This window comes from Opisthocomus hoazin, chromosome 1, assembly GCF_030867145.1.
Source record: "Opisthocomus hoazin isolate bOpiHoa1 chromosome 1, bOpiHoa1.hap1, whole genome shotgun sequence".
Classification (NCBI taxonomy): domain Eukaryota; kingdom Metazoa; phylum Chordata; class Aves; order Opisthocomiformes; family Opisthocomidae; genus Opisthocomus; species Opisthocomus hoazin.
This window is the reverse complement of record NC_134414.1, coordinates 109,547,398-109,565,834: the sequence shown is the minus strand read 5'-3', so window position 1 is coordinate 109,565,834 and position 18,437 is coordinate 109,547,398. Positions and strand designations below refer to the sequence as shown.

The 18,437-nt window shown below is 38.9% G+C and overlaps 1 protein-coding gene across 3 annotated transcripts in view; it reads right to left on the bottom strand.

The window, feature by feature from the left end:
* GRIK1 (glutamate ionotropic receptor kainate type subunit 1) overlaps positions 1–18,437 on the bottom strand; it is a 173,400-nt gene that overhangs the window by 33,012 nt on the left and 121,951 nt on the right. For 2 of the 3 annotated variants that reach the window (XM_075433154.1, XM_075433175.1), the window contains exons 8-10: positions 4,457–4,564; positions 3,148–3,192; positions 23–136 (exon numbers count right to left, since the gene is read on the bottom strand). In XM_075433154.1, coding sequence (XP_075289269.1) covers positions 23–136; positions 3,148–3,192; positions 4,457–4,564 — 267 coding nt within the window. The remainder of the gene's footprint in view (positions 1–22; positions 137–3,147; positions 3,193–4,456; positions 4,565–18,437) is intronic. The other variant, XM_075433165.1, reaches the window with a different exon arrangement.

Genomic DNA, 18,437 nt, shown 5'->3' with positions numbered 1-18,437 from the left:
ACCTCTGCCCAGCGAGACTTACCAAAATGGTAGTGACGATAAGCGTCCGGTTAGCCAAGGAATCCGTGATGTTGGTCGACCGGTCCTTGTTGCTGTCCGTCATGTTAAGGCCACTGTATGAGTTCCAAACCCCAATCTGCATGGAAGAGAGCGGGTGAGCAGCTGCCCAGCCACAGCAAGCCGAAACATTTCCCTACACTCTCACTGCCAAGGAAAAGCGCACTGGGTGCACTGTCTCTAGTCACCACAGAAAGAGACACCAGCAGCAGGAAATGCTAGAGGAGGGAAACAGCTGTAGGTCTGAGTAAGGCAGCAACATCAAATGGTTGATTTAGAAAACACAAGGAACATACTGCCCTTTCAAAAGCAGGTGGAAATGAATGAGCTGTAAGAGTATAAGGCATGTCAACACAGTGGTGTATTAGCCAATTTGCTACAAAAGTGGAACACGTTGACTTTGTTTCCTGCTAAAAAATGTCAAACGTCTCTTTTTATGATTTTTAAAAAATGTTGTAAATGGTAGAGTTGAAACATGTGGCAAGACCTCTCTCTTCCAATACAACAGATTAAAAGCTTAAATAAATAATGTTAAAGCAGATTGATGGATGTGCTGGCCTTTTGCTTCCATTGTGCCTTCAGCAGGTTTAGCAAAGATTATTCTGTCATTTCTCAGCTACTACATATGACAGAACTAGCAAGGTGATACTGTTTCACACACTGATCTGTATTTGTTCAGTAAATATAAGTGGCCAAAGGCAAATTCCGTTCTAGCCCCAGAGACAGTGAAGTATTCCAGTATTTAATGACCAATACAAAGCCTCAAAGGAAAGATCTTCACGATTTCAGTGGATTTGGCTCTACTCCTTGTGAGGGCAGAAATTGTACCCATGTTGATTGTATTGAGATAAATATTTACTTAACATAAACACAGTCTGAAAGTATCTTCAGGTTTTTTTGCCTTTGGATTTACATACACAGCCTGGATGAGGGCTGATGTGAGAAAACTCCAGGCAAGGGGCTGGCTCAGGCGGTTTGGTTTGTATTGGATGTTTGTGGCAAGCACCATACGGATGGCTTGGGGGACTGGCATCAGCCACCCACAGAGCTCTTTGCATCACTGTGCCGCTCTGCCAGCATGTTTCAGCTCTACCCGTGAAGGATCCGCTTTCAGATCCTCCCTGCTGGGATTGCCAGCGAAGCTGCCAAGTAAGTCTAAGACAAAATCCACTGACTTCTCCTGTGTACTGAAGTTCTCTATCTGGCATCAGATGCTCAGTCATTTCAGACCCAGGCTGGACTCTTTCTCTTTGGTTGTTAACTGAGGCAGAGATGGTGTTGCCTTTTCACCAAACCCAGCAGATCAGTGTGCACCTGCTGAGTGTGGATTTGGAGTAATAACAGTATCATTTCAAACAAACTTTGGGTTTGTGTCCCTGAGTGCCATTGCTTTCGTCTTTCACAAAGCTTTTTCCAAACTCTGCTTAATGGGGTTAGTCCTTCCATTTTTTTTCCCCCAGGCACTTATCAGTCATTCCCTTTGTTTCCAAAACTAGATCAGGTTGGGAAATTGATCTGGAAAGCACACACTAAATAAGATGTTGGATATTATGGTAGTCTGTTCTAGGAATATAGTAAACAACCAGTGTCCTTGAATTTGCACCAGGGTGGCTGAGTTAATCAAAAGCCGTTCTGCTCGTTGTTACTGACTTGATATGAGTTTTTCAGCTGGCAGCAGGGAAGAAGAGAACAACCATGAAGAGCATGAAGCGACACAGTCACAGTGCATACAAAATACACCAGGAGACCACTCTACATCTGGATAAAAGAACGACACCACAGGTCAACCTTGATTAGAGTGATGGAGAAGGTCAGAGGGGCACTGGAAGAATGAGGCCAAGGTACTACATCACTATGGTGATTCCGGGGGATTTATTGCAGTTTAGTGACAAGTTTGAGAGGTGTCATATGCCCTTCTCAGCAAGCCTGTGCTCTGAACCAATTGTAATTTGGTTTAAATCAATTCAGCGTAACACGAAATGCCTAGAGTCAAAAGCAAGATTGGTTCAATAGTGTTTTGCATGTCAGGGAGGATGATCTATTCACCAGTAATGAGGAAAAAGGGGGCCTTTGTGCCTTAGCCTGATTCACTGAAGATTAAAACAAGGTTATTAAGTATGTGCTTTACAGGAACACAAAAAAAGTTCTATAGGATGCTTTACACTGGTCTACTCTGTAGCGTTAAAATCCCTCCCAAAACAACACAAAGCCAAACTCTTTTATAACTGTGTGTGCAGAAGGGGTAGGAAATAACATCTGTGGGAAATATATACAAAATACAATTCTAAGTGTTATAAGAAATTTTTATCTTGTGACTCCAGAACACTGAAAATGCAATGAATGCAGTTGTTATCTTCTCCTTACAGAATGGCAACCATGGGTTGTACCTCCAGTGGGGAGCAAAGCATGGAGCTGGTCTCTGACTCCCACACCGGTGCCTTACCTACCAGGCAGAGACACCTCACGGTAAAAGAGGGCTGAGATTCCTGGGGTAATTTAGATCTTTACAAACAAGCTTAGTTCCAATTTCCATATGTTAGTGAATGACAGCACCCACTTAATCTTCTATATTATCTTCTGTGAGGAGCTAATAACACACTCGTCAAAATTTTGAGTCAGCAATGCTCAAACATTGCCTGCACAGTACACATTTTGTTAGGAGGCAAAAAAACCCCGACCCTGTATGTCAAAATAGTCCTTGCTGCTGATGCTAAGACAGATTTCAAATGGTGTAAATTTACCACTCAAGGTGAATTTTAGGTGAATCAGGAAGAATAACAGCTCAGAAAAAGGACTGCTTTGCTGCAGCCAGGAGCCTCTACTCAAAGAGGTGAAAGGCATAGCTCCCAAGAAATAAAATAATAATTTAAAAAAGAACTTTTGTGAAAAAGCTGAATCCTGCCAAGATCTTTTTACTGTTTGGAATTACAGTGTCTTGACTTTGGATGAAACTTATTCTACCAGAAAAATTCATTTTCTTGTATAGACGGTTGTCTCTAAACTGCAATATGAGAGTCACTGTCAAAACCCAAAGGATGAGTCTGAAGACCCACCCCAAAGGTTTTTTGCATCACCTGTCTCTGTACAAACCTTCTTCCACACTTTATATAAATGATTAGAAACTTCACCAGCAGCCTTAGTACAGAGAAAAATAAACAGAGTGCTTCATTAAAAATGACAACAGAACCAGTGTGGAGAGCTGTGTGGGAGCAATTACATTTAAAGTCTCAATTAACCCTTCAGCAATTATCATTCGGAGTCAAGCCAATGTACGCAGAGCAAGGGACAATGCTCCAACTAACATGAGCTGGTGGTGTTACCTGTGTCAGGGATTTTTGGACGCCCGCAGCAGCCACCTCCCAGGCAGTGGTGCCCATCGGGAGCCCATGTTTGCTGGCTGAGGGACAGTGCGAGGCCACCCCGCCTCCCTCCGGCCCCCCCCAAGCCCCCCTTGGTCTCCAGTACAGCCCCAGCTGGCGGTGGCAGGGTTCAGATGCCAGCAGCAGCGCTGGCCGGCTAGCATGAAACACGGCCAGAAGGGTACGTGGCTTTGGGCTCCTTCTGATGGTCTCTGCAAGTCCAAGAGCTCTCCCTGCCTTACACCTCTGCATCTTCAGGAGAATTTAGAGTCAGTAAAGTAAGGAAAACAACATCTTCTGACATGGATTTTTTTTTTTCCAGAGGCATGCTTCCCTGAGTGTCCTGAAGGAATGAGAATTTTATTTGTGTTTTGTTTGAATGCAGAACCAGTTTCTCAAATTGTGTTATGCAGAACTTTCTGTTTTCAAACAAAGATGCTACAACTCACTTAGTCCCCTGTAGTCTCACCATTTCAGCAAAATTTATGATAAGCACTTGGGGATGTGAGGGAAAAAGAACCTATCTAATCTCAAAAACATGAAGAATTTTTAATATCTCAATTCTTTTTGAGGTTCATCCTCGAGCACCTTCTTTCCGCTCTCCCTCATGTCACATTTATTAAAAGCAGGACATGTAAGATAAGTCTAGGTTTTATCTATGTATATGAATTTACCACACCAAGTTACAGTGGCAAGAACTGAAGATAATGTGCACTTAAAATAATTATTTCCATTCCAATAGTTATTTTTGTGGCATATTACGGCTTGGACTCAATTTGTGGTGCAAGTGAGACAAATTTAATTCTGCAAGCAGTGATTTACATTTCTAGCCCCAAATTCCTATCCCATACCTCAAAATCCAAGGTATGCATTGTAAAACAATAAAACAATCTTTGTAGATCTGTTTTAACTTTGACTTAAATAATCTTGAGAACTGAGGTTTTTACCTCAAGCACGGGAGATTCAAGCTGAAGAGAATGGACTTTCCTATGCCCTGTCAAATTAGCTTTCTGTCATTGGTTTACAAAAGGTCTGATTACCTTTTCTGTTCCTTCCTCCTTGAGGCTAATAATGTCCAAATCAAAATCCTTCCGTAAGCCGTCCGTTTTGTTGAAGGTTATGCGCCCTGTCAGGCCATCCCATCGTGCCTGTGTGAACACAAAAACACTCTTCCCTGTAATGATTAGTAGGAACTACTCTGAAACCATAACAAATATTGCATTTTAAATTGACCATAGCACTGAATCACTTCCGAACATTTTTTTAAACATCTGTGGCTTGATTACTTTGACAAAAAACACTTTTTTCAGCTTTTTTGCTACCTAGTTTCTCTTCAACAAAATTTGTGTTTTACAATCAGGCACAAGTTTGTGACAGTTTATAAATATTGATTTACATATGCCTAGTACTGTACACAAAAACATACACTGAAAAGAAAGAAAGAGAGAAAAAAATATGTATTACACGTGCTCAAAGACAGAGCAGTTTTGCATTGCATAAGAATTCACAAAGAAATCAAAAAAGGAGTCTGCTTTGTCCAGGCTTTGGGTCTGAATCTCCAAGTACGACAGCCTAAATCCGCCAACCTCTCTGGAGTCATCCTCTTTACCCCAGCTCAGGACCTTTTAAGTTCTCCATGATGAATGGGTAACAAATAGCAGTTGGTGCTGAATGGGAGTCCCCAGAAGGTCCTTAATGAATGAATGTAGCTTCCCAATCCAAATCCCCAAAGCTTTCTCAACACTTCAGTTGTACATTTCCTAGTCTTGTGTGATAGATATTGCCTCTGCTATGCAGGGCCCAGAAATCCAGATTTTTCCAGGAAAAGACAAACGAAAGAAGGTTTTTTTCATTCTTGCTTGGTTTCTTGGACAGGTTGTGTTTGAATCTCCCCCACCAGCACTGGACTCCAAAGTCCCTTGGACTTTGCTGCAAGTCCCAGCTGAATTGTTTCACTAATCCCTACGCAGTTTGTATCACCAAGGAAGAAGACACAAGTTCACAAGTAAGCAAAGGAGGTGCATCATTCCTAATAGAAGCACTGCCACTGCTTGTGCTCACAGGTGTTGATGGCCAGATGATGATGGCTCTAAAAGAAGGTTTTCAGGAAAAATTAACCTAGTCACAGAGACCTTATAAAAACTTTGTAGTGTAAGGTACATGCAAGTCTTACACACGTGTTTGAACTATAGCTGCATATGATCGGTTTGGGTCCAGGCAGCATTTTACTGTTCTACCATAATGAAGCAAAATCATAATTTCCTTGGTTTAGACATTAGCAACAGGATTAAGTTACAGGGGTGGACTTTGTACTTCAGTCTTTATAACCACAATGATTCTCTGTGCTGAGGAATGCTCCTTCAGTGCAGCAGGATCAATGTCCAGAACTAACTTACTCTGCAATTTAAATTCTCTGTATATTGTAGGCTTTCCAGCAAGCTCACTTTCTTTTAAATGAGATCTATCTGTCTCTCATATAGCTCCCATTTTGTCCCCAATGCTGAAGCTTATCTATAAAAGAAGGTATTTGATGGATTTCAAAATGCAGATGATTTTTATAACCTATTTTTGGGAGATCCCACATTAGATAAAATTCTTCAAAGATGCCATAAAGGCTGATGATAAATCATGGCATAGCTTCTTCATGTGTCAGCCATATAATTCTTAAATTACAGGCTTTTCTACTGCACATTGTTATTTGCTTCGTTTAATTCATTGTAGACGGAGGACATACGGAAAGATGCATTAAAAATCAGCAGACTTACAGAAAAGTGTCTGCTCTTCTTGTTAAATCTAAATTCTAGCCCTGAATCTGCAGGATTTAGTTTCTGATGCTGGGGTATTATCACTACGTGTCTCAGACAATTCTGGTGCATCTAGAATTTTGTGGAAATATAGCAGGATTTCAAAGAATGTTTATGTAAAACAAAAAAAGCTGTTGGAGCGGGTCCAGAGGAGGGCCACAAAAATGATCCGAGGGCTGAAGCACCTCTCCTAAGCAGACAGGTTGGGAGAGTTGGGGCTGTTCAGCCTGGAGAAGAGAAGGCTGCGGGGAGACCTGATTGCGGCCTTTCAGTACTTGAAGGGGACCTATGGGAAAGACGGGGAAAATCTTTTTAGCAGGGTCTTCTGCGACGACGAGTAATGGCTTTAAACTAAAGGAGGATAGATTTAGGCTGGATATGAGGGAGAAAATTTTTCAGTGAGGATGGTGAAACACAGGAACGAGTTGCCCAGAGAGGTGGTAGGTGCCCCATCCCTAGAAACATTCCAGGCCAGGTTGGACGGGGCCATGAGGAACCTGATCTATTGGAAGACGTCCCTGCTCGCTGCAGGGGGGTTGGGCTAGATAACCTCTAAAGGCCCCTTCCAATCCAAAGCGTTCTATGATTCTATGACTCTATGAAAATAAGAATGGAAAAGCACAAATGCAACAAACTTTCTATGAGACTTTCCATCTTAATGACATGGAAAGACATGAGAATCTCAGCTGTAAGCAGTGAAGCACTTGTGGGTTTGTCTGCTAATATATTTAAGATAGCAGGACAGGACACGTATTAATGCATTTTATTATATAATATCCCTTTTCCAGTCTGTCTTTTTATTACTCTGACATGACCCCTCATCTCTTATTCATAAGGATTGAACATTTTTTAAAATATGATCTTTAGAGATCAATTCCTCCTCAGATGGCAATTTGCTTCTGTGAAATTCTCACATTTATTGATCATATATCAGATGCTCAGCTTCTCTGCTAACGTGATAAGATCTTCAACAAAGGAATAAGGGAACCAATACATTATTTTTGGAAATGGTATCAGGAGCCTAAATCTCCATTCTTGCCAAAAAGATTTATATGGTGAAATGCTAACTCACTTTTGAAAATAGGCATCGGCGCTTCCACCCCAACACGAAAAAAATAGGAGCAAAAGATGTTACAAGATGCACAGGTGTGTGCTTGATTTTCATAGTAGTAGGGAAGTGCATATAGCCCTTGTCTACCTTAAGTCCCACCTAGACCATCAAATAACGACCCAAATGTGACTTAAATTATAAATACGAGTCAGGGAGTGTTTCTCAGAAGAGTTAATCTTAAATATTGAAGGTGTTCTTCAGATCCTGGTTGTGAGGTAAACGCTTCAAATAGCATTTGAACTCTAAATTTTACTTCTGTTTTTTATTTTATTCATTTTATGTATTCTAAATAAAATAAAACATTTGGGTTTGAGTCCAGTGAGCACAATGTAATTTCTGACTTCAAGGCCGTTGTGGTGCGTGTGTGTACAGCATGTCTTGGCAGACAGGTGATGTTTCTTTCCTGATTAGAAAAGACAGTTTTCCTCAAGAAACAAAGGGAGGCATGATCTAGGAACCTATGGTCCCTCCCAGGCCTTCCAAAGTCTGTGGTAAAGCTTCCAAGCTTTTAATACAATTTGAGTCCTAAAGCACCACTGCCTGCTGCATGCAAGGACAGTGAAAAGTACCACTGCTCCGAAATCGTAGCTGTATACCATCGCTTCTGGATGCCTGTCAGGTAAATCAAGGATGCGAGTGCCTATTACACACCACGTTCAGGCAAACAGAATAGGTAGCAGTTGCACCATTCTCAAATGTAATTAACGAACAGAAATGAAGCAGAACTTTCTGAATACTCAGAAACTGCATAACTGTTTAACAGAGCAATGAGATTTCATGTTTTATATGCAAGATTTATAGCAATTTTAATGTTTCTAGTGACACTCCATGTTAAATATTACAGGATATAATAAAAGTTGAATCGGAACCTAATCATGCAATTCATCAAAAGAAATTGCTTTTTTGCACTCTGTTCTTGCTTTAATATCGGACGAACTAAAGGTACAATCTGAAACTCTTTGGGAGAGAATGTATTTTCTATTTTGGTTGTATAATTTTGAGTTGAGTTTTCAGCTTAATTAAAAAATGTCATTTCCAGTGGCTTCTGTTTGTAATGTCCTTTGCTTGTCTTAAATCTCATTTATACGAGGTTGCAGGCTGCCTCTGACAACAGAACAGTGAGGAAATGTTCTTTTGGGTGTTTGGTTTGCAGCAGTAGGGCAATACAGTGTTCAGCTGAGGTTCAAAATAAGGTCTCACAGTGTTCAATACTGTGTTTTATCAGATAATTATTATTCCTATCTCTAAGTTGTAAACATCTGATGACTTTCTCCTGTTCATTAAACGTAATGGGGTATTAAACCAATGTGCTGGTTTCAACTGGTAGTTGAGAAGGAAACCACACAGGACCGGCAGCTACTCAGTCCCTTTCTTATTAAGCATTGAAAAGGTTAGAACAGATTACACATAAGTCTTCAGTCATCTCCGAAGGCTGTCAGGTACCTGATATGGCAAAAATATCCAAAGCAACCTAATTAAAACTGTGAAATTTTGGTTTTTTACTACTTTAAAAGTTAAGATTGTGGGTAAAGTACAAACTGACATCTGGGGTTAAATATTCAAATTAAAGTATTAGTTTCCATATAAATATATTGATGGAAGATTATAACAACTGGAAAATGAAGCTGACTCAGCTTCTAAGAGCAAAGTCCCCAGAAGCTTCACATCACCATCATATGGTCTGTATATAAATTTCCACTTCATCATCTTGACTCAATTACTATAGCAGCCTTAGTTTCAGCCAAAGCCAATCAATGGTTCAATAACAGAATCAATTAGTTCAGCTGCTACCAGACTTACTATGGTAAAACAACAGGTACATTTCATATTCTGTTTCTTTTGTCTTTACCTGACCTCGCTTATATTTCCAGATTTGTATTAGCAAGATGTAACTAGGTCAAGAAATCATAATGCACAGTGTATATAATGCATTGACTGAATAAATATTCAGCTTTATGACACAGCCTCAACGGGATATAGTCAATTTTGCAGATACTGTATCGCACTATCTCACACAAAAGTGTCAATCTTTCTCAGTCACATTGATTGCGTTTTTGTTATGTATTTGTTTGTTCTCACTCTATATATGTTTGTCCAAATATTGTAGTTAACTGCTTATTTGCATATGATGCATTTTCTTTTTCTGAGTCCAGTGTCTCAGTGGCAGATACTGGATAGCTGTGCTTCAGTTAGAAAATTTAGATTTTCAAGGTCCTTTTTAAAGTGGTCTGGCAATACAAACATGTAAAGGTATAATCTTATTTTAACTTTTTAAACTACTATGTTTAATAATGTGCAGACATTTCCGCTCCTCTATTAATATTCCACTTATTCCAGTAACCTGTGAAATAAAACAGTTTTTCTGAACCTGTTTCTTAGACCTTCACTTGCAAGTAATCAAGCAATCTCTTTAGGGTATCAAGCTAAAGTTTTAACCTTTTGTTGTTTCCACCATTCAGAAAATAAGAACCCCCATTTTTAACATATGTCCAGAGCTAATGTTAGAAGAAAGCATCTGAGACCCACATATGCAACCCCAAATGCAAATAAAACAGTGACTATATCACTTACAAAATATAGGTACATAATGAATCTGCTTTAAATGGCATAAGGAGAAACTGTCATAACTTTTAACAAATAATTAAAATATATAGACAAAAAATGTTGATAAAACCTGGTGAAAAGCCAAGAAGAAAAGCTGTTTTAGCACAGTATTGTGGCAGAAAACGAACTGTTCTGTTCAGCTCCAAAAACCTGCACAATACCAGGTTCAAGCCTGACTTTGTGCAAGATATTCAGACATTTTGCATCTGCCACTGAATCCTGAATTATTGTTTAATACAAAAGTATTGTAAATTGATGATAAACAACATCTTATGTGAATACTATTCTTGCTTATAAGCACAATGCTAAATGACCGTCTTCATTCTAAAGCCTTATAAATACACCTGGGCACATAAAAAACCCCACTGCAATTGACTTGAGAAATTCCCAGAGTAGACAATGGGCTGTATTTAGTTATTTATTTTGTAAAACAGCCTTTGTATTTTTTATTTCTTTTTCTTTGGCTTTTTTTTTCTTTCTCTTACTGTTTATGTGTAACTTGAATATTTCGAAACCTTATCCTAAAGTCATGAAATCAGCAGAGTTTTTGTACATATTCAGTGGAGGCTTGGAATAGAAATTGTTTAACTGGATTCTTCAGTATGGGAGAAATACATTCAGAAACTAGAGTGAAGTCTAATCAAATGTAAGGATATATTCCTGTCTACTCAGTTTTGTCAGTAGCGTTATTTCAACCTTTGGTAGGTTGCTTTCCGAAGCATTTTAAAGGTAACCTACAAAGGTAAGTAATTAGACTGGGTTTTTTTATTTTTTATTTTTTATGATGGTTATATAGGCTAAGGATATTTGCATTTTTAACTTGGTGTTATAATCTGTTTATTTATTATCAGAAGTTACCAGGCAAAACTGAACATTAGCTATTGATTTCATGTACATTTCTAATTTACCACAGGTGTGAAGTAAAAGGTATTAACTCACAGCACCATCAAGCTGTTGTTTATCTTTCTTTTTTTAATGATGAATGAAACAATAGAAAAAAATTATTGGCAAGCATCTGACCTGGAATTCAGGAAACATTGGTGTTCAACTCCCCAAGTTAGGTTTGCTCATTTACCATTGCAAGGTGGCAGAGACATGTTAACATTCCAGTCTTTTTGGACATATGTATCCTCTAAAATTAATGCATTATGCGTTTGGGCTGAGATTAGGAAATTCATTCTGCTTCTGCGCTGGGCTACCAAAATGAGCAACTTTAAAGGACATCAGTCTTGTCCTGAAGAGAGACTTTACATCTTCATTTCCTCTAGCCACCATCTCAATGGAGCTAAATATTAGCAGCCTACAGTGAATGATAGTAAAGGAACCTCCACAAGTGCTAGTGTCTCCATGCTACTTCAGGTGGAGCAACCTTCAGCTTTTATGCAAAGGTGGCAGATGAGTACATATGGGGATCTCAAATGGTGTGTCAGGTGTACCAGAGTGACAGACCTGTTCTGCTTAGTCATTATTACCTGCTTATGAAGAAGGTGAACATCTGCTATAGTTTTGAACTATAATCCAGAATTTCTGATGAGGGGTGTGGTGTTAACTGACTTCCAAATGCAGAGATGGTTGATGATCTCCTCCACTGGGTCTCGGGCTTATTAACAGAGCAAAACTCTGATGGTTACAGAGTTGTGGACAATGATTAATGCACATATACAGAGGACATTGATTGTGTTCCTTTGATGGCAAAGGTCAAGACAGTGAGTGAGCACTTTTTGTCATTGTTGTTTTTTTTCCCAACTCCAAACTTTTGCTTCTTGACTACAAAATCAGATATCCGAAAAACTTATAAAACATAGGCATACCTAAATGTACTGTTCCCTCATGCTCAGAATACCACAGATCACTTTTCTACAACAAAAATCTTCCAGCGCCGTAAATAACAATACTACTATATGCTAACCAAAATGGTGATGACCACAGAAAATTTTACTTTAATTTTCCTTTGGTTTTATTTCCTTTTGGGAGAAAAAGCTCCTGCTTTATTAGAATTGCAGTGACAGCTGATAGATTTAAGTTATATTGCTTCTAGTTACAGTGGAAATCGTAATGTGCTCTGAGACACACATCAGCTTATCAGCTCTTACAATTAATCCTCTTATTAAAAGAGATCCTCAAGGATTATGGAATGTAGTGAGTTAGTGTATGACTTCCTGGTCCAAATCTAGCATAACAGATGTAATAAAAAGAATTTCAGCATTCACCATTACAGGGTTTTATCTACCCCACTGAAAATCATGATGCTTCCTAGTGTCTTTACTCACAAGAGGTCCAGGATTTTTACAGTCCTGGGCTTTTACTAAGCAACACTAGAATGGAAAAGAGGAGGTGTAGGGGAGGCTTGTTCTTAGGCGGGGGTTTAGCCAGCTGTTATAAGACACACCCCTGCCTTGAAACAAGAGACAGAAATGTTGGGTAAATAGAGAAGGGGGATTTCCTAGGAAAGTCACAGACTGTTCTGTGAGCTGCTCAAGAGCAATTGTTTCCGGAGCAGTGGCTGAGCTTAGTGACATTCAGGGGTAGTCATATGAAAGGATTTTGGCGTGACAAATTTGACAAATGAACTCTCAGTACTTGAGGATGATGGCTTAGGTGGATTCATTTCAGAGCGTGTTTGAAAAGCCTTTGAGTTCCTTTAAAGCTTACATCTACCAGATTGCTTTGCATCGCTACCAGAGATGAGGGAGTGGGCATGAAGAATCAGAAGGGAAGGTCAAACGTTGCCAGTTATTCCTCCTAGTAAGAGCAGAATCTGTCTTACCATGCATGAACATGACTGTCACTGAAGTGTCTGGGTGCAATTACTGTTGACTATGAACTTGGAAATCATAACTTTACATTACTATGTTAATGGTGATTGGGATCCCATTGTAACAGATACCTCTTGTATAGTCAAGACTGTATGTATAGAAACCCAATTCCACAGAGCCAACAGACTAAATACACTAACTAGACAAAACCCATCATCCACCTTTTACAGATGGGTATCAGAACATTTCCAGTTACAGGACTTCTTCACCTAGATTTTAGGTCCTGCTGCTTTTGTTTTAGAGTGATGTGGTAACTGCAAGCATGGATGTTGAATAGCCTGATCACATCGGTGCTTTGGAAGTGCTTACCAAGCAATGACCAGTTTTATCCTCTCGGGTAACCACAGCAGTTTCTGGAAATGGCCTGAAGAAATTTTTTCATGGCTGCACAGAGTCTATGGCAAAGACAGGACCCGATGCCAAAGCTCTGGCATTCCCACCCAGCAACTTGAGTGGGAAATGTCCTCCCCAACAGAGCTGTTTTCCTGTTACAGTGACACCAACCCCTTGAACAACAGGGATGACAAAGAGCCTGGGGAAGTTTTGTGTGGTGTAAAGTGCTGTGTTATTGCCGGCAGAGATAACGGACCAAGAGCTGGCAAATATGTAAATGAGTGAGTACAAGGTTGTGTGGTTGAGGGTCAGATTGTTTCAGTCAGGGTACATTCCTCCAAAACCTAAATAATCTGCATTTAATAGTTATCTCATAAGCTCTTTGGAACAAAGACTGTGCACAATGAATGGCTCAATGGTGATATAACTACAGCTCCTAGGAGCTTTTCCAGTACAAATAAGTATCTGCTAGTTTAGACCATACACTAACACTTCAACAGAAATATCAGTGTAGGGTAAATGATAAGCACTTTTAGTAGGTTAGGACATATAAAATGCACTCTGAAAAAAAGTTTTTTTAGCAAATATGAAAATATCCTCCATACATTCAGACAAAAATGAGTTATAGCAATTCCTAATCATTTTTAATAAACAAATCTTCTTTTCAGGTGATATTTAAGAAAGTAAAAAAGTAATAGAAGGAAATATATATAAACTTTTTTTCAATTTTCTTGTTTTGATTGTAGATATCACAGTATCAGAACCTTGCACATAATTTTTTATCAATTCAATATGTATTTATTCTTAGTATGCAAGTTCTAGGACCATTATTTTTAAATCTATGCATAGATCTTTGCATAAATTAAGTGCTTTTCCACTTTAAATTTTATTTCAGAATAGCAATCCCTATTGGCATTAACCTCAGACATACATAATATTGATAGAATACTGACCTTTATTTTCTAATAAATCACCATGGGATGCAAGTCTAACAGTTGTTTTGTTTGCTCTTTTAATTAAGAGTTTTCAGTTCAAAGTAAGAGACAGTAATAGGCTTATATCAGAAATGTATCCATTACTTTATGGACAAGAAGTAAGTTTTTAAAAAGTAAAACAAAGAAAAATGTTTATTTTAACAAGACAAATCTTAATATCAAGTTATCTAGTGAGATAAGTCCTGCTGAAGTAAAAAACTGCTTTTCTTTGGATTAACTAAATATTGCTGCATCAGAGCCCAGAGCATAACTGCAGCCAGTATCTACAGATGCTGTAATTGGCTCAACACTAAAACACAACAAGAAAGATGCAGGAGAAGAGATGCTATCTTATGTTTTGGAGCTGAAATATTGTCTACTTTCCCCAGTCACGTGCACAGGAATATCTGTGCAGCAAAAAGGTCAGGTGACTGACACAGACACCTTTCCTCTGATAGCAGGGCAGATGGTGAGTCCTTGGGTCTTCTGACATCCAGAGTCTCATACTGCTCAGTTCTTTTTTTGTTCCACTCTGTAGATTTTTAGTCCCATGAAAATACTCTTACACTTTGACTTTGGTATTAATAAAGGACCATGAAACAAAAGAAATGTTCTGTTATCTTACAAGATGTTTTGTGCTCCTTTGTTTGCAGATGCTGCCAATCCTAACCAAAAAACGTGATGAATATCTCCCCAGATACATTGCTTTCTCTTCTGTCTTTGTTTAAAATCATACTTTTCCTGCAATGAAAAATCTTCGGTTTCTTCTTCTTCCAATGACGTTCTATGTTTGATTTTGATTTAGCTAGTAGTTGTCAAGTATCCCCCTAAAATTACATCCTGTGATTTGATACCAGTCAATCAAGACTTTGTGCGTTCCTTCCCTTTTCTCAAAATGTTAGTCAACTCATCAAATTTGGACAAAATCAATCTGGACATGGTCATGCCATCTTCAACTCATCAGTTCTACCTTCTGTTCCCTGCATTGGACCTTCCCAGGAAATTCAGCAGTCCTGAGGATGGTTGCTTGCTTCCTCTGTACCAAGAGAAAAAGAAACTCGCAGGATCTCACTTGCACTGGTGGATCAGAATGAGATCCACTGTCTATCAAAAGTGCTGGGTAAACATCAAACAGTTCAAAGATTTAAAGGATGTAAACTTTTAAACATTTATGTGCTGAAAAAAGCCAATATCTCAGAAATGCGAAACAGCACTAAAAATGAGAGAAAATAGAGAAATCTACTGCTTGCTTGTTGTAGAATAACAAGGTCAAGAATCACTGTGTGTATAACAGATATCCCAGGACAGACAGGAGTTTCTAAATCATTTGTACACTCTCAGTACAGGTGAGGTAGACATGCAGAAGGTTCTGGAGGCAAGCATGGGCTAGCAAATGACTAATGCACTGAGTCACTTTCACTCAGAAGATTTATTGCAAGTAAGTTGAGTCAGAGGCTTGAAAGATACACAGTCGTGGTAGTCCCTGGATGACAAGGTCCACGCATCTTGTTGCTTGCTATGGTCATTAGTCTACTTGAAGAAGTGGTTCAGCTCAGAGGATCCTCAAGACTTTTTTTCCTGTGGTGCAGGTCTTCCCAGCTCTTTTAGCAGTGACTGGAAATTATAGTGACTCCTCGTTTCCCAGTCTTCTTGATTATGCTGATGGAGAGGCCTCTTTCTCTACAGAGCAAGGCTATTGTTTGCTTAAATGCTTTGAGTTTGGAATAAAAGATTCCAGGAATTTCATTCTTCTGTATATAGGATAAGCGGGTTTTTTTTCTTTTCTTTTTTTAAAGAAGAAATATGAAATAAAAACATTTATAGCCACTGTAAACAGAACACAGAGTACCATATTGAATTACCATCATGACTTCAAAAAGCAAGCAAACCTAAGATAATAAAGATGTATAATTTCATTTTTTCATATGCGTCAGTTGCTGTCTTGTACAGGGAAGATCTGGGTACATCTTTTTTTTTTATTATTTATTTTACTTTTGAAGCAGAGTGTCATTCACAGACCAGAGTCACACAGTGCTAGATGCTTTCAAAACTGTAGAAAGTGTTCAGCATTTACAGTACTCTTTCTGTATACAAATAAGCTAAATTAAGGTCTCATTTTGAGTCTTTAACAATGAAAAATGGTGTGATAATTTAAGCAGGCTTATTCAGGGGCTTAATTTTACTAAGCCTTGTCTTTGTTGCAGGCTGGAGCCATTCTATGAGGCATGTCACTTATTACCAATAGGAATGAGAATCATCTAGCAAAGGGCTGAAAAACCCTTTATAAATTTTAAGGAAAACATTTCTTGAGTTTGAAGGCATTTGAGTGAGGTTGGCTTTCCAGTCTAACTGGGATATCTTCACTCAGAAGAATGATTACAAATAAATTGAGTCAGAGGCTTGAAAGTTTTACAGTCATGGTAGTGCCTGTATGACCAAGTCCACTCATCTTGTTGCTTTCTGTGGTCATTACATCAGTCTGCACAAAGAACTGATTCAGCTCAGAGGATATTTGAGAGCTTTTAATGTCACACCACCAAAGGAAGGGTACATTTGGTTTCTCAATGCAGAATCTAGATGAGTTGCTCTCATTGCTGGTCTCTACTAATTCAATGTACTTGAAACATATCTCATCAAAAACAGAACATAAACTGAAACGTAGATGTAAATGCTTCAGATTTCTTTTAGTCTTTGAGATTTGTGTATGTGAGTCTGTTTGAGGGGATTTAATAAAGTCACTCAAGACAAAGTCTGCATCTCTATCTTCTGAAATACTTCTCTATGCAGTTGTTCTTCTAACAGTTGTTGGATTTGAGTGAGGGGAGCTCACGTTGGTCTACATGATAACTGAATAGCAGAAGATCATTATTTTGGGTCATCTCTCATGCATTAAGGTTGAGTTGGCCAGGGAATTTGATCATTTGTTTATAAACACCTGTTTCATATTTACATATATTTTCCTTTTAGGAAAGGTGCAATCATGCTTTCTTTCCTTATTCCCTCTCTAAAGAGAGAGAATGACCTTTTTCTTTCTGGGCATGGGTAAGATGTACTCCCTGCAAATGCTTCCATAAGGACTACAAGATTAAAATATCATTTAAATATCAATGACATTAGGTCACTGAGAAAGACAAGCTTCTGACAAGGATTTACTTTTCATTAAAAAGATCTTCACTAGCTGTCGTAGAAGAATCTTGATCCCACACAGTGTATTTTATGTAACATCCTCCATCACGGGAGCCATCCTCAGTGCTGCAGGGCTTTGGTCAGGCTTGCTTTTCTCTTTTTCTTTCCAAATGCTTCGTAAAATCAGCATTAGCTCCTGAGATCCTTAGAGCATAGAAGATTACCCTTTTTTGTTGTTGTAATTCATTAGTCTGTAGCCTCAGACATTTTTGCTAGTGCGTTTCTCCTGTGGTCTTGCTGGTAGCACTTTAAGTCTTGGTCATTAAGAAAAACACGCAGTGGATCTGCTACTGCTGTTACCTGGTACTCTTACCTGAAGTCCTAGGGCCAAGTGAGGAGTATTCTCACATTAAACTAGCTATCTTTTGTTTTCATGTACTCTGAAAATTCAGAAATCTACTCTAATGCACATGCATTCAGACCATCATGAATCAAAAGGCAATGTTTTGCCCTAGGACATCCACTTTCCAGTTGCTTTCAAGAAGAAGCTAACTCTTGTGTACCTGGGGACAAGATATGACCTGAATCTTGACTTCCCAGCAGTACAGTGACAGGCTGAAAAAAATTAGTTTGCTGTCTGCTGAGTGAAGAGAGAAGCAGCCTGTCAGCTGCTATACATGTCGGAGGTTATCCTCCTTAACCTCTGCTCATGTCCAGGCAGGTTCTGTGGTCCTTTTGATTGCCATCAGCCTGGCGTTTTATAGCATTGGCCCACAAAGGAAATGAGATGACTACAGTTCTTGTTACCACTAAAATAAAGTGCAAAACAACCACCACAGAGCCACTGAAGTACTTGCTAAGCTCTAGCACCTGCAGGACTCATTGCATGCAACCTCTTTGTCTGAAAGTTGTTTATTTAGACTACAGTACAGAATATTGGTCTTCAGACCAGTCTGTAAAATGCCTTCAGTGACTGTCAGTACCATATCACAAAACCGTAAAATTAAATTGTACTTACGTAGGCCCCAACTATCATTCTGCCTGTTTGACCTTTTTTTCTCCTTGCCTCTTCACTTGATTCCTAATTTATACAGTTCATCTATTCTTGTTGAGCAAACCAGATCCTAACACAAATTAGGGAGGTCCAAATGTATTTGCTATTTAGTTTCCAATGCTTACTATAGCCTTTATGAGAAATGTAATACTGTCATTAATCCTTATCCTGTACTTTTAACAATCATCTTTTTTGGATA